Raw genomic sequence first — 23,282 nt, forward strand, 5'->3', positions numbered from 1 at the left:
GTCCTCGCACCCCGACGCTCAGGGCGGCGTCCCCAGCAGCGGGGAGCGCATCCTCTGTCAGGACGCCGGGCGCAGAGGGCGGGGCCGCGAGCGGCCCCGCCGCCTGCGCATGCTCAGCTCGCCTGCCCTCCGCCGTTGCCCGGTTCGGGAGGCACCGGAAGCAGCCGGAGCCTCTTCATGGTGCCCGCCGCGAGCACCGGCCCCGGGGCCGGGGTGCGGCGGTGCGCGGGCGTAGCCCTGGGGCGCGCGCCTTGGAACTGGGGCACGGCCCTGCTCTGGCTGGTGGCCGCGGTGGCAGCGACAGCAGGCAGCCGCTCCCTGCGCCAGTGGCCGGTGCCCTACAAGTGAGTGCGCGGGCGCGCGCGCGGCGGGCTGGGTGTAGGTGGGGGTGTGGCCGTGTGGCTCTGGGTCCAGTCACGCGGCTGTGCAGGGCAGCGCCCGGCCACCCTGAGGGCAGGGCGTGGAACAGGGTGGAGAAATCCCGAGTCGTGGCTGCTGGTTGCGCGGCGCCCTGGGGGCTCCTCTCCTCCCGGGACCTTTGAGCAGGTTACCAGAAGACCTAGGCTCTGGGTGTCCCGAATCGTGAAAGACAAGGGGAGTAATGTTATTTCGCGGTCTGACTTTCGGACACAAATAACTGACTCTGAATAATTTGGAGAGACATTTAGTAACGCAGTTATTGCTATGTCTTGCCCTCATTAGTTATCTTGACTGCATAACATTTGCATGCTCACTTTCCACCTTACGCAGCTGGTCTGTGTTTGGCTGGGACTTCCCGTTTTTTGCACTAAAAGTCTGGTGTCTCGGGAATCCCCTCGCCCGCTCGGTTGGTGACCTCGTTTGTCCACTGTCCTCAGCCTGGAGATAGGACGTTGGTCATAAGCTGAGGACAGAGAGGGCATATGAAGCACATATGAGCCTTTGATCCAGAAGAGTATTGTCGGAGATGGCTAAACAGAGAAAACGAAAGCCTGGTGTCAACCTCAGGCGGGGGAAAGGCCAGCAGCTTTTGAAAGCGCACAACTATTTTGGATGACAAAATAGTGAGTTGGGAGGCAGGATAACCTAGTCGTCGCGAGCGAGTTCTGGACTCTGACCACTGCGAATCAAGTCAGTCTCCACCATCACTAGCTGTGTGACCTTGGGAAAGTTACTCAGTATCTCTGTGCCCACAGGTCTGAGTCAGAAAGTTAGAAATAACTTCAGGTTTGTTGAGGAGATTAAATCTCGTCAATGGCAGCTGTTGTCAATTCTGGATACAAAATTAGTGTCTTCTGCTCACTGAATAGCTTGCAGTGCTTTGTTTTCCTTGATACACGTGTAAAGAGAAATTTTTTTTTTTTGTCTTTTTTTTGTCTTTTGTCTTTTTTGTTGTTGTTGTTGCTATTTCTTGGGCCGCTCCCGCGGCATATGGAGGTTCCCAGGCTAGGGGTTGAATCGGAGCTGTAGCCACCGGCCTACGCCAGAGCCACAGCAACGCGGGATCCGAGCCGCGTCTGCAACCTACACCACAGCTCACGGCAACGCCGGATCGTTAACCCACTGAGCAAGGGCAGGGACCGAACCCGCAACCTCATGGTTCCTAGTCGGATTCGTTAACCACTGCGCCACGATGGGAACTCCAAGAGAAATTTTGAGTTTGAAGCTGCTTTTCTTTCTTTTTCTTTATTTTTTATTATTTTTTCCCCTTTTTTGGCTTTTCAGGGTCACACCCGAGGCATACGGAGGTTCCCAAGCTAGGGGTCGAATCGAAGTTACAGCTGCTGGCCTACACCACAGCCACGTGGGATCCAGGCCGCTTCTGCGACCTACACCACAGCTTATGGCAGTGCTGGATCCTTAACCCACTGAGCGAGGCCAGGGATCCGAACCCGCCACCTCATGGTTCCTAATCAGATTCGTTTCCGCTGTGCCACGGTGGGAACTCCTTGAACCTGCTTTTCTTGAAAATGTTAATGAAATGTTAAGGAAAAAGTAAAACTTAATAAAACAAGGAAGAGACTGGAAATCCAAAACTACTTGATTTAAGGGCAGAGTATTGACTATGACTTCTTGTGTTTCTTTAAATTTTCAAGTATTAAATAGTGCCTTCATCTAATCCCCATAATAAAATTTTAACTTTAAGTTCACACTTATGTCATACTTTAGAGGCATTCCTTGGTGGCTCATTGGGTTAAGGATCCAGCATTGTCGTTGCTGTGGCAAGGGTTCAATCCCTGGCCAGGGAACTCCTGCATGCCAAAGACGTGGCACATGTATGTGTGTGTATGTATATACATATATATACTTTTTTTTTTTTTTTTTTTTTTGTCTTTTGTCTTTGTTGTTGTTGTTGTTGTTGTTATTGTTGCTATTTCTTGGGCCGCTCCCGTGGCATATGGAGGTTCCCAGGCTAGGGGTCGAATCGGAGCTGCAGCCACCGGCCTACGCCAGAGCCACAGCAACGCGGGATCCGAGCCGCATCTGCAACCTACACCACAGCTCATGGCAACGCCGGATCGCCAACCCACTGAGCAAGGGCAGGGACCGAACCCACGACCTCATGGTTCCTAGTCGGATTCGTTAACCACTGCGCCACGACGGGAACTCCTTTTTTTTTTTTTCTTTTTTTTTTGTCTTTTGTCTTTTTTGTTGTTGTTGTTGTTGTTATTGTTGCTATTTCTCATATATATACTTTTGAAATTACCTTTGACGTAAAATAGATTTTGCTGTGGGCAGGTGAAACCTATATATAGTTACTTATTTGTTTAGATGTATATGTATATGTGTTTTTGTGTGTGGGTGTGTATGTGTGTGTGTATATATATACATATATACTTTTGAAATTACCTTTGACGTAACATACAAGTTTTATTTTTACGTAAAGTTTTTTTGTGTGTGTATATACTTTTGAAATTACCTTTGATGTAAAATAGTTTGCTGTGGGCAGGTGAAACCTATATATAGTTACTTGTTTAGACCAGGTAAGCACCTATAAAACAGGTAGATCCAGTTCTCTTAAACTTTTAGGAGGGTTGTTAATATTTTTGTCTAAACCCAGATTTTGTTACCTTCTTAAAATAGACATTTTTGTCCTCGTGTTAGGACTATAAAACAGTAGATCTGGCTAGGAGCCTTAGGGATCTAGGACTCTGAGAAGACAGAGGCAGCTTCTTTCTCTCTTCCATCCATCACTCCCAGTGCCAAATGTGGGAGGTGCCGTGGCATGGTGCTGCTCACCTGAATTCACCGTAGTCCCCCGGTCCTATTGCCATGGCCTCAGGCCCCTTCTTCTCTTGTTGCATTATTGCCCTGACCACCTTACTGACCTCTCAGCCTCTCTCCCCTCCCTCTTCTAATTCATAAAATAAGGTTTATTTCAGAACAAATTCAGTTCTGTCACATCTGCTGCTTGAGACCCCTGAAGCCCTGTGCCAGGCTCAGCCCTTTCCAGTTGTGGGACTTCAACGGCTGGGTGCCCTTCACATTACCAGGCACACCTCATTTTATTGCGCTTCTCAAATTCTGCATTTTTTACAGACTGAAAATGTGTGGCAACCCTGTGTTGTCAGGTGATGGTTAGCATTTTTTAGCAGTAAAACTTTTTTTTTTTTTTTTTTGTCCTTTTAAGGCTGCACCCATGGCATATGGAGGTTCCCAGGCTAGGGGCTGAAATGGAGCTGCAGCTGCCGGCCTTACACCAGAGCCACAGCCACACCAGGTGAGGGCCGCGTCTGCAACCTACACCACAGCTCATGGCAACGCCAGCTCCTTGACCCACTGAGTTAAGCCAGGGATTGGACATGCGCCCTCATGGATGCTAGTCAGATTCGTTTCCACTGAACCACAACGGGAACTCCCAAGTGTATTTAAATTAAGATATGTACATTGTTTTTTTAGATGTAATAATACTGAACACTTAATAGGCCACAGTGCAGTGTCAACATAACTTTTATATGCATTGGGAAACTACAAAATTCATGTGACTTTTTTTTCTAAGGTTATTCCATTTATTACAGTGGTCAGGAATCAAACCCACACTCTCTCCAAGGCGCGCCTAAATTAGGCCATTAGGGCAGGATGACAGTCCTGCCTTGAAGCCTGAATTCTAGTCTTCTTTACGTACTTGAGACACTTCTAGCATGCCATGCTTGTCTTAAAATATTTAGTGTTTTCTCTCCTTTTCTGTACTAACTTGCTAAAGTATTTAAAAAACCTAGGCCAGGTCTTCACCTCTTTCTTTGCGCTTCTGTTACCCAAAAACTGGGTTCACCTCTTGGTGGGTGTGGAACCCAATGATACAACCAGGCCAAAGCGCAGGAGAACGAAGTTGTTACTTGCAGCAACTAAGGAGACCACCACCGGGAAGCTTTCCCAAAGCAGTATCTCCTGGAACAGCAAAACTGGGGAAGTTTTAAGCTAAGGGTACATGCATATTCATGAAGGGCTTGAGCCTGCACAAAGGTCCAGAGAGTCCAAGCTTTAGCTGATTAAAGTCAGGAGAGTCAACATCACCATTTCATCCTCCAGGGCCTTAGGTTCTGCACGACTCAAAGAGCTGAAGGAACTAGGACTCTGCTCTATCACTGCACTGTTGTTTGATGGCCTTTTCTGTGTTCTGCCTTCCTTTGTTTGCTTAAAGTCATTAATTACTGAGACCCTGTTCTAAGCATTGTAGGCAGGCTTAGATCACAAAATGCTTAGGCTAAAATAGATTCTCTTCGGTCAAGAAAACCATTCCTGGTTCTCTTTCTCCAGGAACTCCCTAACCTTTCTGCTTACACGTCTCACCCCCACACATCCCACATCAGGTACAAATGGTTTCTGTCTGGTTTGTGCCCCCAGGATTTTGTATATTCCTTTGGTTTAGTACTTACCACACTGTACTTCACTGCTTATGTAATGTTTTGCCAGACCCCCCCCTCAACTTCCACCCCAGAGCTCCTTGAGGAAGGGAGCAATATGTTAAGTTTTGTTTCCCTCCTTCCGCTATAGTAGTAGATCCTCAATGGAGTTCCTATCGTGGCGCAGCAGAAACGAATCTGACTAGGATCCATGAGGATGCAGATTTGATCCCTGGCTTCATTCAGTGGGTTAAGGATCCAGCGTTCCTGTGAGCTGTGGTGTAGGTCACAAACAAGTCCCGGATCTGGCATTGCTGTGGCTGTGGCGTAGGCCAGTGTCTACAGCTCTGATTCAGCCCCTGGCCTGGGAACCCCGCAAGTGCAGCCCTAAAAATACATACATACATACTGGTTGAAGGAGATGTTGGCTAATTCTTTTTTTTTCTTTTTTTCTTTTTTTAAATCTTTTATTTATATATATATATTTTTTCTACTGTATAGCATAGTGGCCCAGTTACACTTACATGTATACATTCTTTTTTCTCACATTGCATGTTCTATATATTCTTTTTTCTCACATTACATGTTCCATCATAGTTGACTAGACAGAGTCCCCAGTGCTATACAGCAGGATCCCATTGCTAATCCATCCCAAAGGCAGCATTCTCCATTTACCCCAAGCTCCCAGTCCCTCCCACTCCCTTCCCTTCCCCCTTGGTAACCACAAATCTATTCTCCAGGTGCATGATTTTCTTTTCTGTGGAAAGGTTCATTTAGTGCCGTATATTAGATTCCAGATATAAGTGATATCATATGGTATTTGTCTTTCCCATTCTGACTGACTTCACTCAGGATGAGAGTCTCTAGTTCCATCCATGTTGCTGCAAATGGCATTATTTTGTTCTTTTTTATGGCTGAGTAGTATTCCGTTGTGTATATATACCGCATCTTCCTTTTTTTATTCATATGCATATCCAAATGGTCCAGCACCACCTGTTTTGTTTTTTTATATCCCTTTTTTTATTGCTTAATGAATTTATTGCATTTATAGTTGTACAATGATCATCACAATCCAGTTTTATAGGATTTCCATCCCACACACCCAGCACATCCCTCCACCCCCCAAACTGTCTCCTTTGGAAACCATAAGTTTTTCAAAGTCTATGAGTCCGTTCTGTAAAGAAGTTCAGTCTGTCCTTTTTTCAGATTCCACATGTCAGTGAAAGCATTTGATGTTGGTGTCTCATTGTCTGACTGACTTCATTTAGCACGATAATTTCTAGGTCCATCCTTGTTGCTAAAAATGCTGTATTTCATTCCTTTTAATGGCTGAGTAATATTCCATTGTGTATATGTACCACCTCTTCTTGATCCACTCCTCTGTCAAGGGACATTTAGGTTGTTTCCATGTCTTGGCTATTGTATATAGTGCCGCAGTGAACACTGGAGTACATGTGTCTTTTTGAGTCATGGTTTTCTCTGGATAAATGCCCAGGAGTGGGATTGCTGGATCCAATGGTAGTTCTATTTTTAGTTTTCTGAGGCATCTCCATACTGTTTTCCACAGTGGTTGCACCAATTTACAGTCCCACCAAGAGTGTACTAGGGTTCCTTTTTCTCCACACCCTCTCCAGCACTGATTGTTTGTAGACTTTTGGATGATGGCCATTCTGGCTGGTGTAAGGTGGTACCTCATCGTGGTTTTGATTTGCATTTCTCTAATAATGAGTGATGTTGAACATCTTTTCATGTGTTTTTTGGCCATCTGTATGTCTTCTTTGGAGAATTGTCTGTTTAGATCTTCTGCCCATTTTTTAATGGGGTTGTTTTTTGGTATTGAGCTGTAGAAAGTGTAAAATTTTGGAGATTAATCCTGTATCAGTTGATTTATTTGCAAAGATTTTCTCCCATTCTATGGGTTGTCTTTTCATCTTGTTTAAGGTTTCCTTTGCTGTGCAGAAATAGGTCCCATTTGTTTATTTTTGTTTTTATTGTCATTACTCTAGGAGGTGGGTCTGAGAAGATGTTGCTGTGGTTTATGTCAGAGAGTGGACTTTGTTTTCCTCAAAGAGTTTAATAGTGTCTGGTCTTATATCTAGGTCTTTAATGCATTTTTATTTTATTTTTGTGTATGATGTTAGGAAGTATTCTAATTTATTTTACATGTGGCTGTCCAGTTTTCCCAACACCATTTATTGAACAGGCTGTCTTTCCTCCATTGTATATTCTTCTCTCTTTGTCATAGATGAGTTGGCTGTAGGTGTGTGGTTTTAATTCTGGGATTTCTATCCTGTTTCACTGATCTATATTTCTGTCTTTGTGCCAGTACCATACAGTTTTGATGACTGTTACTTTGTAGTATATATAGTCTGATGTCTGGGAGCCTGATTCCTCCAGCTCCATTTTTCTTTTTCAGGATGTTTTTGGCTATTCTGGGTCTTTTGTGCTTCCAAACTTTGAAATATTTTGTTCAAGTTCTGTGAAAAATGTCCTTGGTAATTTGATAGGGATTGCATTGAATCTGTAGATTGCCTTGGGTAGTAACATCATTTTGATAATAGTGACTCTTCCAATCCAAGAGCATGGTATGTCTTTCCATCTATTTCTGTCATCTTTGATTTCTTTTATCAGTGTCTTATAGTTTTCAGAGTACAGGTCTTTTGTCACTTTAGGTAGGTTTACTCCTAGGTATTTTATTATTTTGGATGCGATGGTAAATGGGATTGCTTCCCTAATCTCCCTTTCTGATCTTTCATTTTTAGTATATAGAAATGCAGTCAATTTCTGTGTATTAATTTTGTATCCTGCAACTTTGCCAAATTCATTGATGATCTCTAACAGTTTTCTGGTTGAGTCTTTAGGATTCTCTAGGTACAGTATCATATCATCTGCAAATAGGGATAGTTTTACTTCTTCCTTTCCAATTTAGATTTTTTTTTTTTTAACCTCTCCTACTTCTCTGATTGCTGTGGCTAGGACTTCGAAAACTATGTTGAATAGTAGTGGTGAGAGAGGACATCCTTGTCTTATTCCTGATTTCAGTGGGAATTGTTTCAGCTTTTCACCATTGAGAATGAAGTCAGCTGTGGGTTTGTCATATATGGCCTTTATTATGTTGAGGTAGTTTCCCTCTATGCCCACTTTCTGAAGGGTTTTTATCAGAAATGGGTGTTGGATTTTGTCAAAGGCTTTCTCCGCATCTATTGAGAGGATCATATGATTTTTATTCTTCAGTTTGTTAATGTGGTGTATCACACTGATTGATTTGCAGATATTGAGGAATCCTTGCATCTCTGGGATAAATCCCACTTGATCATGATCTACAGTCCTTTGAATGTATTGTTGGATGTGGTTTGCTAGTATTTGTTGAGGATTTTTGCATCTATGTTTGTCAGTGAAATTGGCCCGTAGTTTTCTTTTTTTGTGGTATCTTTGTCTGGTTTTGGTATCAGGGTGATGGTGGCCTCATAGAATGAGTTTGGGAGTGTCCCTTCCTCTGCAATTTTTTGGAATAGTTTCATAAGGATAGGTGTTATCTCTTCTCTAAATGTTTGATAGAATTCTCCTGTGAAGCCATCTGGTCCTAGACTTATGTTTGTTGGAAGTTTTTCAGTCACAGTTTCAATTTTAGTTCTTGTGATTGGTCCATTCATCTTTTCTATTTCATCTTGGTTTAGTCTTGGAAGATTGTGCTTTTCTAAGAATTTGTCCATTTCTTCTAGGTTTTCCGTTTTATTGGTGTATAGTTGCATATAGTAGTTTCTTATGATCCTTTGTATTTCTGTGATGTGTGTTGTTACTTCTCCTTTTGCATTTCTAATTTTATTGATTTGAGTCCTCTCTCTTTTTTGCTTGATGAGTGTGGCTAAGGGTTTATCAATTTCGTTGATCTTTTCAAAGAGCCACCTTTTCGTTTCATTGACCTTTTCTATAGTTTTCTTTGTTTCTATTTCATTGATTTCTGCTCTGATCTTTATGATTTCTTTCCTTCTCTAACTTTATATCTTGTCTGTTCTTCTCTCTCGAGCTGCTTTAGATGTAAAGTTAGCTTGTTTATTTGAGCTTTTTCTTGTTTCCTGATGTGGGCTTGTATTGCTCTAAACTTTCCTCTTAGAACATTTTTGGCTGTATCCCATAGGTTTTGGAGTGTCATATCTTTGTTGTCATTTGCTTCTAGGTATTTTTTAATTTCCTCTTTGATTTTTCAGTGATCCATTGGTTGTTTAGTACAATGTTGTTGAGTCTCCACGTGTTTGTGTTTTTTGCAGTTTTTTTCTTGTTGTTGATTTCAAGTCATGTAGCATTGTGATCAGAGAAGATGCTTGATATGATTTCAATTGTCTTAAAGTTACCGAGATTTGATTTGTAGCCCAGGATGTGATCAATCTTAGAGAACATTCCATGCGCACTTGAGAAGCATGTGTATTCTGTTGCTTTTGGATGGAATGTCTTATAAATATCTATTAAGTCCATCTGGTCTAATGCTTCATTCAGGGCCTATGTTTCCTTATTAATTTTCTGTCTGGATGATCTGTCCATTGCGGTAAGTGGGGTGTTAAATTCCCTCACTATGATTGTGTTATTGTCAGTTCATCCTTTTAAGGTTGTTAGCAGTTGCCTTATATATTGTGGTGAACCTGTGTTGGGTGCATAGGTATTTAAAATTTTTACATCTTCTCGGATTGATCCTTTGATCATTATGTAGTGACCTTCCTTGTCCCTTAAAATATTCTTCATTTTTAAAGTCTATTTTGTCTGATACGAATATTGCTATTCCAGCTTTCTTTTGATTCCCATTTGCATGGAATATTTTCTTCCATCCTCACATGTTCAATTTGTATGTGTCCGTAGAAGTGAAGTGGGTCCCTTGAAGACAGCATATATATGGGTATTGCTTTTGTATTCATTCAGCCAGTCTGTGTCTTTTGGCTGGGGCATTTAGTCCATTAATATTTGAGGTAATTATTGATATATGTATGTTCTTATTGCCACTTTATTAATTGTTTTGAATTTATTTTTGTTGCTCTTTTTTCTTCCCTTCTCTTGTTCTCTCCTCTTGTGGTTCATTGATTATCTTTAGTGTTGTATTTGTGTTGATTTTTCTTATTTGTTTGTGTATCAATTGTAGATTTTTGGTTTGCAGTTATTCTGAAGTTTTGATATAAGAGTCTATATGTATAAGAGATTGTTTTAAGTTGTGTGCTCTTAATTGCAAGTGCATCTCCAGTGTCCTGCATTTGTACCCTCCTCTTCTCACGATTTCTGATTTTGGTGGCATAATTGTACATGGATGGTTTTGTGTCTTTACTGTATATATACCTTTATTGGTTAGCCTTGTCATCTGTGGTATTTTTGTTTCTGTCAAGCCCTTTTCTTTTCTGCCTAGAGAAGTTCCTTTATTATTTGTTGTAAAGCTGGTTTAGTATTGCTGAATTCTCTTAGCTTTTGCTTATCTGTGAAGGTTTTGATGTCTCCTTCAAATCAGAATGAGAGCCCGCTGGGAAAAGTAATCTTGGTTGGAGGTTTTTTCCTTTTATCACGATGAGTATATCATGCCACTCCCTTCTGGCCTGCAGAGTTTCTGCCAATAACCTTATCGGGGTTCCCGTGTATGTTATTTGTTTCTTTACCCTAGCTGCTTTCAAGATTTTCTCTTTGTCTTTAATTTTGGTCAGTTTGATTAACATGTGTCTCGGTGTATTCCTCTTTGGGTTTATTTTATATGGTACTTGTGCTTTCTGGATTTGAGTGAGTAGTTCTTTTCCCATGTTAGGGAAGTTTTCAGCTATTATCTCTTGGAATATTTTTACTGTCCCCTTCTCTCTCTCTTCTCCTTCTGGCACCCCTATAATATGGTTGTTGATGCATTTAACATTGTCCCAGAGTTCTCTGAGACTCTCTTTCATTTGTTTTCAATCTTTTTTCTGTTCCGCATCTGTGATTTCCACTAATCTGTCCTCCACCTCGCTTCTTCCTTCTTCTGCCTCCTGTATTCTGCTCTTTGCTGCTTCTAGTGAATTTTTTTATTTCAGTTATTGTATTTTGCATCTCTTCTTGTTTATGTTTTATGTCTTGTATCTCTTTGCTCAGTGTTTCCTGTAAATTTTCCATCTTTGCCTCCAGTTTATTTCCAATGTCTTGCATCATCTTCAGCATCAACAATCTAAAGTCTCAGGAGGCTGAGAATCTCCTAATCACTTGGCTATTTTTCTGGGTTTTTTCTTTCTCTCTCATCTACGTTATAGTTCTCTGTATTTTCATTTTTATAGGTTTTTGGTGTGGTGACCTTTTTACAGATAATAGAGTTGTAGCCTTTCTTACTTCTGGTGTCTGGCCCCCTTGTGGCCGAAGTTGGTAAGGGGTGGGGGGGGGTGCTTGCTGCAGGCTTCCTGCTGGGAGGAACTGATGCCTGCCCACTTGTAGGTGGAGCTGATTCCCATCCCTCTGATGGGTGGGGCTTTTTCTCTGGGTGAGATTAGAGGTAGCTGTGTGCCTGGGGGGTCTTTAGGCAGCCTGTTTACTGATGGGTGGGGCTGTGATCCACCTGGATTGTTGTTTGCCCTGGGGCTTCTCAGCACAGACTGACAGTTGGGACCAGATTTTCCAAAAATAGCCACCTCCAGAGAAAGACATGCTGATGAATACTCCTGAGAGCTTTGCTTCCAAAAAATCATCAGGTTTTGTGTTTATGACAGAAAATGGGACATTAGTGCTAGTTGCAACCATATCAGGTAAGTTTCAAAAAAGTTTCCTCCACAACAAGCCACATTCACCCCTGTTTTCCCGGGAGGTTCTCCAAGAACCTCAGTCAGGTTTGACCCAGATTCCTATGGAGACTTTGCTCTCCCCTGAGACCCAGTGCACATGAAAGTCTGTGTGTACCTTTTAAAAACGGGGTCTCCATTTCCCCCAGTCCTGTGGAACTCCTGCACACAAGCCCCACTGGCCTTCAATGCCAGATGCTCTGGGGGCTCTTTCTCCCAGTGCCAGATCCCCACTGGTAGGAGTTTGATGTGGGTCTTAGAACTCTCACTTCTGTAGGTGAACCTCTGTGAACCAGTTACTTTCCAGTCTGTGGGCCTTCCCACCTGGGAGGTATGGGGTTGCTTATATCACGTAATCGCTCCTTCTACCTCTTGATGTGGCCTCCTCTTTGTCTTCCGGAGTAGGATATCTTTTTGAAAGTTTCCGGTCCATTTGGTTGAAGATCGCACAGCATTGGTTGTAAATTTTGTTTTTAGGAGAGAAGTTGAGCTCCACTCCTTCTATTCCACCTTCATAATGCCATCTCCGTGGCTAATTCTTAATAGAGTTCTTACTGTGGTTCAGCGTGTTAAGAACTTGACTAATATTATGAGGATGCAGGTTTGATCCCTGACCTCGCTCAGTGCACTAAGGATCTGGTGTTGCCACAGGATGTGGCATAGGTCACAAGTGTGGCTCCTTGGATTTGGCGTTGCTGTGGCTGTGGTGTAGGCCAGCAGTTGCAGCTCTGTTTCAGCCCCTAGCCTGGGAATTTGCATATGCCACAGGTGCGACCATAAAAAAATATATATATAAAATATGTTTTATTTAATTTTGATTATTTTTTAATAATCTTAACATGGATTATGTGGGAAGTTAAATATCATTTGAAAAATATTCCTGGAGTTACCATCGTGGTGCAGTGGAAATGAATCTGACTAGGAACCATGAGGTTTCGTGTTCGATCCTTGGCCGCACTCAGTGGGTTAAGGATCCGGTGTTGCCGTGAGCTGTGGTGTAGGTCACAGATGCGGCTCGGATGTGGCATTGCTGTGGCTCTGTCATAGGCCAGCAGCCTGGAAACCTCCATATGCCCTAAAAAGACAAAAGAAAAAAAGAAAAGAAAAATATTCCTGCATTCAGTAAATATATCTGCTAAATAAGATGTGGAGGTATAAACATTTTCAGATCTGGTCCCCGTCTTCAGAATACTCCCCGTGGGAGTAGGGACCTGGGAAGGATGCAGTTATCAAAGTGCTTTTAATGTATTATTTGCTATTAAAAACATCATTGAAGTTTGTTCACAGGATAACAAATAAAAGGTGTATTTATGCACTGTGGGCTGAGCCTTGAATATTTTCTCTAAAAATGTTATTGACAGTGAAATTAAAAAAAAAATGGATTCTAAAATCTGCAAGAAGAGCCAAATTCCTGCTATAATCTACATTGATGATTTCTTTCTTTTTTTTTTTTAGACGCTTTTCTTTCCGTCCAGAACCAGATCCATATTGTCAAGCTAAATACACTTTCTGTCCCACGGGCTCCCCCATTCCAGTAATGAAGGATGATGACGTCATTGAAGTCTTCCGGTTACAAGCCCCAGTGTGGGAATTTAAATATGGAGACCTCCTGGGACACTTGGTAAGGCTGCATCTTGATCCTGTAACGGGTTAGATAAGTGATTTGATTATTAGGTGGACTTGGGAATAATCACTATTTAGAAGGCTTATTTTTATTTATTTATTTATTTATTTTTTTGGCTATGCCTCTGATATTTGGACGTTCTGGGGCCAGGGATCAAATGCACTCCACAGCAGCAGCCTGAGCCACAGCAGTGACAATGCTGAATCCTTAATTCACTGGGCCACCAGGGAACTCCAGAGGGCTCATTTTAGAGCATGTTTATTGGTGTTCCTCTTAACAAATTTAAAATGGATGGTGAAAAAAAAATCACCAGATTTTGTGTTTATGACAGTAATCAATGCAATTGCTTTATTCCCTCTTAATATTCTGAATCCAAACCCAACTCCTATACCTAAATTCTAGGAAGGAAGGAAGGGAGGAGGCAGGAAGGGAAAAAGGGAGGAAGGAAAGAAGGAAGGAAGGGATGGAGGGAAGGAAGGAAAAGAGAAAGGAAGGAAGGAAGGGGGGGTTCCTTTAGTGGTACAGCAGAACAAATCCAACTAGGAACCATGAACTAGGGTTCGATCCCTAGCCTTGCTCAGTGGGTTAAGGATCCAGTGTTGATATGAGCTGTGGAGTAGGTTGCAGACATGGCTCGGATCTGGTGTTGCTGTGCCTGTGGTGTAAGCCGGCAGCTACAGCTCCAATTAGACCCCTAGCCCGGGAACCTCCATGTGCCTTGGGTGCGGCCCCAAAAAGCTAAAACAAGGGAAGAAAGAATGAATGAAAGGGAAAAAAAAAAGCAAAGAAAGAGAAAAGAAAGAATCACTTTCCAGTCCCTGTTGTACATACTTTTCCTTGGTTAGCTCACCATTCGAGCCTCTCGTGACCTCAAGGTGCTGAGATCCTTCCTGAATCTGTGGCATGGAGGCTTCTTGCACTCATAATAAGCTGTAAGGAAATTCTGACTGTGCTCACATAGCCTTCATCCTTCCTATCTGAGATGAGCTGCAGTGGCCAAAACCAGAGCAGATGAAGGCCGGGAGTTTGAGGAGCTACAGAGTAGGCATGAGAATAGCAACGGGGAAGACAAACAGCCGCCCTACTTGATACGCCGTTGTGATGCCACATTTTCTCCCGTCTGGCTCCTGAAACAGTGGTTACTGCCCCAGTGCTTTATACATGTCTGATCTTTACACAGAAAATTATGCATGATGCCATTGGATTCAGAAGCACTTTAACTGACAAGAACTACACCATGGAATGGTATGAACTTTTCCAACTTGGAAACTGCACGTTTCCCCATCTCCGACCTGAAATGAATGCCCCTTTCTGGTGTAATCAAGGAGCTGCCTGCTTTTTTGAAGGAATTGATGACAATCACTGGAAAGAAAATGGGACATTAGTGCTAGTTGCAACCATATCAGGTAAGTTTCAAAAAATATGGCAGTATTTGATGGTTTCATCAATAGCCAAATGATAGAAATTAATTTCACTGAGGCAGTTTACCAAGTTCTATTACTTATGTATTTATTTTTGCTTTTTAGGGCTGCACCTGTGGCATACGGAGGTTCCCAGGCTACGGGTCAAACTGGAGAAACAGCTGCTGGCCTGTGCCACAGCCACAGCAACACAGGATCTGAGAGGTTGTTGTGACCTACACCACAGCTCATGGCAACGCCGGATCCTTAGCCCGCTGACCGAGGCCAGGGATGGAACCTGCATTCTCATGGTTGCTAGTCAGGTTCATTACTGCTGAACCACAACGGGAACTCCAGTTCTGCTCTTGAGAGCTCACCTTATAAAATGCACTGTGGAAGCATTAACCTTTCACCCAAACTGTTACTCTTGGCAAAACTTCGCCTTATCTCTAGATTATCTTCCTTATTCTCACGGTAAAAATAAATGATCAAAAGCTTCCTACAGTTGGACTTTCTAAATAAAGTAGTAGAAGTAAATCCCTAAAATGCCTAAAAAAATAATTGATTAAAGGACCTGTTAACTGTAACTGGAAAAAGGCTTTTAGTGATAATGAATTAAAATGTTTTTATATCAAGAAATAGTCATAACTACCACTCATGTGGGCCTGGCAGTGTTCTGAGTGCTTTCGTGAACATGAATATCACAGCATTTATCCTCACCCCAACCCCTGAGATAGTCATTATGATTTTCACCATTTTACAGATGGGGAAACCAAGGCACAGTGAGGTAAAAGTCACACAACTACGTGAAGTGGGACTCCAACCCTGGCAGTCAGGCCCTACTGACCATTTTATTTATTTATTTATTTATTTTTTGATGATTTTAATTTTTTCCATTATAGTTGGTTTACAGTGTTTGTTTGTTTTCTGCTGTACAGCAAAGTGACCCAGGCAGACATACATATATATGTACACACACACTCTTTTTCTCACATTTTCCTCCATCATGTTCCATCCTGAGGGACTAGATAATAATTCCCTGTGCCGTACAGCAGGATCTCATTGCTTATCTACTCCAAGTGCTATATATAGTTTGCATCTATAAACCCCAGACTCCCAGTCGACCACTTCACCACATTGCTTCCCAAAACATATATGATCTTACGCATTGGAGGCCCCTTGATCATAATCCATGAAGAAATTAGCATGCTTTCCACTCATGCCGCTCTTTACAGAGCATTTCTGAGGATGTGATCTCACAGTTCAGCGGGAGAATGAGTTACTCTTCTTCCGTTTACCCATGAGGAATTGAGGCTCAGCCAGGTTGTGTGACTTACCTTCTCTTAAGGTTGCAGAGCTGAATGTAGAACCAGGAATAGAATTGGATAGAATTGGTGTCTTTTTTATTTTAAATTTTTTTTCCTTTTTTTTTTTAACTTGAAGTATAATTGACATACTATATTGTGTTAGTGTCAGGCATACAACCTTCAATATTTATATACATTAGGAACTTATCACCTTAAGTCTAGTAACCTTCTGTCACCATTCCAAGTTATTACAGTATTACATTTCCCTGTGCTTTGCATTAAAAACCTGTGACTTAATTATTTTTTAACTGGAAGTTTATATCTCTTGATTCCCTTCACCTCTTTCTCCCACCTGCACCCACTCTGCTCCCCTCTGATGATCACCAGTTTGCTCTCTATAGGTCTGTTTTATTTTATTTTGTTTGTTCATTTGTTTTATTTTTCGATTCTATATACTGTATGAAATCATCCAGTAATTTGTCTTTCTCTTTCTGAATTATTCACTAAACATAATATCCTCTAGGTCCATTCGTGTTGTCACAAATGACAAGAGTTCATTCTTGTTTATGACTGAGTAATATTCCTGCGTGTGTGTATGTGTGTGTGCGTGTGTACACACCACATCTTCTTTACCCATTCGTCTATCAATGGATGCATTCCTAGGTTGCTTCTGTATCTTAGGTGTTGTAAATAATGGTGCTGTGTACGTTGCATTGCATTGTTTTCTTCAGGTAAATACTCAGAAGTGGAGTTGCTGGATCCTATGATAGTTATGTTTTTAATTTTTTGAGGAACCACTGTACTGTTTTCCATAGTGGCTGCACCAGTTTACATTCCCACCAACAGTGCATGAGGGTTCTCTTTTCTCCATATCCTCACCAACACTTGTTATTTGTTGTCTTTTCAATAATAACCATTCTGATGGGTGTGAGGTCCTATCTCTTTGTGGTTTTGATTTGTAGAATTGATGTCTTCTAAATGTAATCTGAGACTCTTTTAACTGTACATCATGCTTTTTTCTAATCTTTCTTCCTGTTTTCTAATCAGTGTGTCCCAAACCATCTGAACAATATAAAAGTCCATTTTTCTTTTAACAGTGCTGTAATAAATGTTCTTTCATTCCAGGCCAGTTCATTTCTCTCCTGTCTCTGCTTCCAACTACCTCATTATCTGTAAATTCTTCCTTCTACATCAAATAGGATCATATGAACAAATGATCATTATATTCTGTAAAAAAGTTGGTCATATGCTAGCACTTAAATCTTTTAAGTTATCCATCTGCCTTGTGATTGATTAATCCTCTTCACTGGCCTTTTTTTCACATCATGGAATGTGTTTCAAAGCATTCTTTTTAAAATTTATTTATTTTTGGAGTTCCTGTCGTGGCACGAATCTGACTAGGAACCCTGAGGTTGCAGGTTCAATCCCTGGCCTCGCTCAGTGGGTTAAGGATCTGGCATTGCCATGAGCTGTGGTGTAGGTTGCAGACGTGGCTTGGATCCTGCGTTGCTGTGGCTCTGGCATAGGCTGGCAGCTGCAGCTCCGATGAGACCGCTAGCCTGGGAACCTCCATGTGCCGTGAGTGTGGCCCTAAAAAGACAAAGGTAAAATAAAATTTATTTATTTTTACTAAAGTATAGTTGATTTACAATGGTCTGCCAATTTCTGCTATACAGCATGGTGACCCAGTCGCACATATATGTACATTCTTTTTTTCATAGTATCTTCCATTATGATCTATTCCAAGAGCCTGGACATAGTACTCTGTGCTGGATGGTAGGACCCCATTGTTTATCCGTTCTAAGTGTAATAGTTTGCATCTACCAACCCCAAACTCCCTGTCCATCCTACTCCCTCCCTTCTTCCCACTGGTAACCACAAGTCTGCTCTCCATGTCTGTAATCTACTGTGTTTTTGTAGATAGGATTGTTTGTACCATATTTTAGATTCTACATAGAAATGATACCATATGGTATTTGTCTTTTTCTGACTTATTTCTCTCAGTATGAGAATCTCTAGTTGCATCCACCTTGCTGCAAATGGCATTATTTCATTCTTTCTATGGATGAGTAGTATTCCATTTTATATATGTACCACATCTTCTTAATCCCGTCGTCTGTCTGTGGACATTTATGTTGTTTCTGTGTCTTGGCTATTGTGAATAGTGTTGCATTGAACATAGGGGTGCATTTATCTTTTTGAATTGTAGTTTTATCTGGATATATGCCCAGGGTGGGATTGCTGGATCATATGGTAGTTCTATATTTAGTTTTCCGAGGAACCCCCATACTCTTTTCCATAGTGGTTGTACCAGTTTACCTTCCCACCAACAGTGCAGGAGGGTTCCCTTTTCTCTTCACCCTTTCCAGCATTTGTTATTTGGGAACTTATAAATGATGGCCATTGTGACTGGTGTGTGGTGGTATCTCATTGTAGTTTTGATTTGCATTTCTCTAATAATAAGTGATATAAACCATTTTTTCTTGTACCTACTGACCATCCATATGTCTTCTGTGGAGAAATGTCTATTTAGATCTTCTGCCTATTTATTTGATAGGGTTGTTTATTTTTTGTTGTTGTTGAGTTGTAGTGGTTGTTTGTATATTTTGGAGATTAAGCCCTTGTCAGTTGCATTGTTTCCAACTATTTTCTCCCATTTCATAGGTTGTCTTTTTGGGGTGTTTTGTTTTATGGCTGCACCTGCAGCACATGGAAGTTCCCAGGCCAGGGATCAAATTGGAACTGCAGCTGCTGGCCTGTGTCACAGCTACAGCAACAACAGACCCAAACCACATCTGCAACCTACGCCAAAGCTTCTGGCATCGCCAGATCCTTAAAACCCACTGAACCAGGCTAGGGATCAAACCCACATCCTCACAGAGACAACGTCGGATCCTTAACCCACTGAGCCACAACGACAACTTCGTCTTTTTGGTTTTTTATGGTTTTCTGTGCTGTGCAAAACTTGTAAGTTTGATTAGGTCCCATTGGTTTATTTTTGTTTGTATTTCTATTGCCTTGGGAGACTGACCTAAGAAAACATTTCTACAGTTGATGTCAGAGAATGTTTTGCCTATGTTGTCTTCTAGGACTGTTATGGTATCATGTCTTGTGTTTAAGTCTTTAAGCTTTTTTTCTTTCTTTGCTTTTTAGGCCCGCATTCGTGGCATATGGAGGTTTCCATACTAGGGGTCGAATCAGAGCTACAGCTGCTGGCCTACACCACAGCCACAGCAATGCCAGATCTGAGCCGCATCTGCAGCCTACACTACAGCTCATGGCAACACCAGATCCTTAACCCACTGAGTGAGGCCAGGGATCGAACCCACAACCTCATGATTCCTAGTTGGATTGGTTTCTGCTGCGCCACACGGGAACGCCTCTTTAAGCCTTTTGAGTTTATTTTTGTGTATGGTATGAGAGTATGTTCTTGTTTCATTGATTTACATGCTGCTCTCCAGTTTTCCCAGCACCACTTGCTGAAAAGACTTTTTTGCATTTTATAGTCTTGCCTCCTTTTAACATTGATTGATTGCAGGTGTCTCCGAAGCAGTCTTAGCTCTTCATTACTGCAGTGGCTTTTCAAAGTTGAAGAACACTAAGAAAACAGGATTTACATTATTCCACAATTTTAATACCATACAATTGATAAAGGTAGCCATTCTATTCATTCTGTAGGACTCGAAGTATTGATTTTATGGACTCAAGGTGGAGTAAACTAAGAAAGACTCAAATACAGTGACAAAGTGAAATGCTGGGACCAATTCTTTCAGGCCCAGATGAGGTCGTGACCATGAAGAGTAGTGGTAACATTTGGAGAGGTTCCTCTGGTCTGGAACAAGGTGGTGGGAGAGAGTGTTGTCTGTCCTGCAGTCTGTATAATCCCTGAACTTGGCCAAAAGCATTTCCAGCTTAGTTCACTGGAAGAATTTGTGTGGTAGGTAAGAAGGTTGTAAGTAGAACAGAAGTAGTTCAGGTACAGGGAGCAAAGGGAAGCACCAGATACTCAAGGTGGATGGGTTTTGGTGCCGCCTTCTCAAGTAGCTGTCCTCGGGCAGCTGTCATACTGTGCGCAGATCATGCTCTGCCCAGAAAAGCTTCGTGTTTCGCTCTCCTAGGTTTTCTGACACTGTCTTTGCCCCATTCACTCTTCCCTCTTCCAGTTTTCCCCATGCTTCCTTTTCTCTGTTGCCTCTAAATCCAAGATTTGTTGAGTGGGGTAGAGAAAGAGGGTTTCTGCATAACTTAGCTTTTGACTATAACTTAAATGATTATACAATTAGTATGTAAGACTTCTCTTTATACTCCTATCATATCCAGTGTTTACAGTTCAGAAATACTTTGGGCCTTGAAAAATGGAAAAAAAATTGGCTCAACTTGGATTCCTATTGTGAGATGCAGGTTTGGAAATTCAGAAGCTATGATTTATTCATGTACTCATGGCCTTAATCTGGTTAGAACATATCACTCGAACATGATTAGCTTTGATGTTCATATAGTGTTTTTTGTTTTTTCAACTAGGAAACATGTTTAACAAAATGGCACAGTGGGTAAAACAGGACAATGAAACAGGGATTTATTATGAGACATGGACTGTTCAAGCCAGCCCAGAAAAGGGGGCAGAGACATGGTTTGAATCCTACGACTGTTCCAAATTTGTATTAAGGACATACGAGAAGTTGGCTGAACTTGGGGCCGAATTCAAGAAGACAGAAACCAACTATACAAGAATATTTCTTTACAGTGGAGAACCTACTTATTTGGGAAATGAAACATCTGTTTTTGGGCCAACAGGAAACAAGACTCTTGCTTTAGCCATAAAAAGATTTTATTACCCTTTTAAACCACATTTGTCAACCAAAGAGTTTCTGTTGAGTCTCTTGCAAATTTTTGATGCAGTGATTATACATAGACAGTTTTATTTGTTTTATAATTTTGAATACTGGTTTTTACCTATGAAATTTCCTTTTATTAAAATAACATACGAAGAAATCCCTTTACCTCAAAGAAACAAAACATACTTTGGTTTATAAAACCTTTACTGCTTTTTTTCTACCATGGAGTGGTTTTACATGTGTGGATTTCTTAGGCCTCTCTTCTTTGAGGCAGAGAGGTAAAATACACATGGGCAGAGTTACCACATAATAACCTCTCAGGAATTTTTTTTGGAAGGAAGCTTAAAACTCTTCTGTTTTGGCCAAAGTGAGTCCATTAGGTGATCTTGATTCTTGATTTCAATCTTCAGCCTTTGTTATTATGGAGCATTATAGTTCATACCGGGTATATAAGATGTTTGGACTCAATTTAAAATTATAGATAGGGTGTTCCAGGGCTTTTAAATTACTATCAGTGACATTTTCATGGTGGGAGCTACTTTTTTCCGGTATGGTAGTTACGCTTTCTTATTTTGGTACTTTTTGGTAGTTTTAGTTGACTTTACAGGCTTTGTAAATTTTGGCACCAGGTCTAATAGTTTAATTTTGTTCTGTACACTTTTTTAAGTGACTTTTATTTTTTCCATTATAGCTGGCTTATAGGGTTTTGTCACTTTTCTACTGTACAGCAAAGTGACCCAGTCACACATCCGAGTACATTTTTTCTCACATTATTCTCCATCATAAGTGACTACATATAGTTCCCAGTGCTATACAGCAGGAATGTATCCTTAAAGAGTAGTTTGGACATCATAGCTGGAGTGGTTATGCTGCCAGATGTGGTGAATACAGTGATAAAGAGTATAGGTTTCTGGCTAGCATTTTAGACCTAGCTGGTAACTGGCATGTTGTGATTTAAGCAACTTAACATTTCTGAACCTTAGCCTAGTTCTTATCTCGAAAATGACTCACCTGTTAGGATTGTTGTAAAGATTGAAGCCATTGTAGTTTGGCCTCATAATGTCACAATAAATGGTAACAGTGATTAATCAAAGAAAAAAACTGCCAGTTTTGATCTTGCCTAAGGTGGTTTATGTGCCAACCCTCCCTGGTTTTGTAATGATGACCTAGACTTTGAGCGGGCGGACAGTGCCGCTGCAGCTCTTTAGACGGGACGTGGAAGTAGGTGACTGCAGATACGTCTGGCTGAACGGGCGCCCCGTCCTCCTCCACTGCTTCACGCAGTCCTCCTGACGCCCACTCGAGCTGCCCACAGTGGGAGAGAGTACACTTCCTAGAGAGAGGGCACGTTCTTACTGAGGATTTCTAAGTAGCTGTGCTTCTGTTCAGACCATCAAACAAGGCTTCAAGGTCGAGTGTTTACTGATCACCTCAACGCATTGTTTCATGAAAAAAATACCAGTCAGTAAAATGATGATGCGGAGATCAGAGGAAAAAGCCTGTATTTAATATGTACATGTACCACTTCTACTGTTTCTACCCACATTTGGGTGCTTCCTAAGAGGCGAGTACTTTATCATTGAACTCTCAAAAAAGGCCTAAGCATAGACCTTACTTACCTGATTCAAATGAGTGAACTGAGGCTTAGATAGATTGTGCAGCCTTTCCTCAGCTACCCAGCTAAAAGCTAGTGGGAACGGAGCCACATTTTGTCGGGTTCTGCTGACTGAATGGGATGCATTATCATGTAGGCGTTTCAGCGCTGCTCAGAGTTTTGTGGTCCTCAGACCAGTGCCTGGACCACATGTTACGAATACCTTATGTTACTGGTCTGTGAGGAGACAAGTACTTCTAAAGCAATTTGAGACTAATTTTGTTTCTGTTGAATCTAATAAAAAAATACTGGGGCTTGTGCCTTGTCTTTGCTTTTATTTTGTCTAGGAGTTTATTTTTATTTTCTTCTTCAAAACTACAGGCACTAAAACACAATCTGAAAATAAAAATCCACTATTTTACCCAGACAGCTTGAGAGGCACTGCACCAGTATGCCTGCCACACAGAGGGTGTCTTGTGTGCACAGGGAGAACGTGCTTTCACCCCGTCATTTAGCCTGTCGACTCATGTTAATAGTGCCAAACATTTCTGACCACTGTTGCCTCTGACTTGCTGGTTGTCTTTAGAATGTATCACAAGAAAACTTGGACCTTTGCATTATCACCATCTAGTGGCTATAATGGAGCAAGATTCTTAGGAAAATTGCTCTGGGGAAACAGTATTTTGGATTTCCAGAACTGCATTGGGGTAACAAACAAAAACTCCTGTGACAAGTTTGTGTTAACTGTAAATCACAGAAGTTGGTTCCACATTGAAGACGAGGACATCTGTACATGAAACTTGAATATTAAAGCAAGATTCTAGTAGTTATATTAAAAAGCATTCATGATTTTTCACTGTTCCTAAGAACATTAATAAATGAAAATCCTTTGCAAGTACCTAGACTCGGGTGACTATAACAGAGTGTACAGTATT

General features: G+C 41.5%; 1 protein-coding gene across 1 annotated transcript; it reads left to right on the forward strand.

Annotated features, from left to right (window-relative positions):
• On the forward strand, positions 81-22,684 carry CLN5 (ceroid-lipofuscinosis, neuronal 5). The gene is made up of 4 exons (XM_005668472.2): positions 81-344; positions 13,043-13,208; positions 14,392-14,617; positions 20,440-22,684. The coding sequence occupies exons 1-4, from the start codon at positions 178-180 to the stop codon at positions 20,949-20,951; spliced, it is 1,071 nt and encodes a 356-aa protein (XP_005668529.1). The 5' UTR covers positions 81-177; the 3' UTR covers positions 20,952-22,684.

The sequence above is a fragment of the Sus scrofa genome, chromosome 11 (assembly GCF_000003025.6).
Source record: "Sus scrofa isolate TJ Tabasco breed Duroc chromosome 11, Sscrofa11.1, whole genome shotgun sequence".
In the NCBI taxonomy this organism is placed as follows: Eukaryota; Metazoa; Chordata; class Mammalia; order Artiodactyla; family Suidae; genus Sus; species Sus scrofa.

Bases quoted from the DNA above. Each gene is read 5' to 3' on its own strand.
- CLN5 (XM_005668472.2), top strand. From the start codon at position 178: ATGGTGCCCGCCGCGAGCACCGGCCCCGGGGCCGGGGTGCGGCGGTGC. The intron at 345-13,042 runs GTGAGTGCGCGG...TTTTTTTTTTAG, and splicing joins CAGTGGCCGGTGCCCTACAA to ACGCTTTTCTTTCCGTCCAG. The intron at 14,618-20,439 runs GTAAGTTTCAAA...TTTTTCAACTAG, and splicing joins GCTAGTTGCAACCATATCAG to GAAACATGTTTAACAAAATG.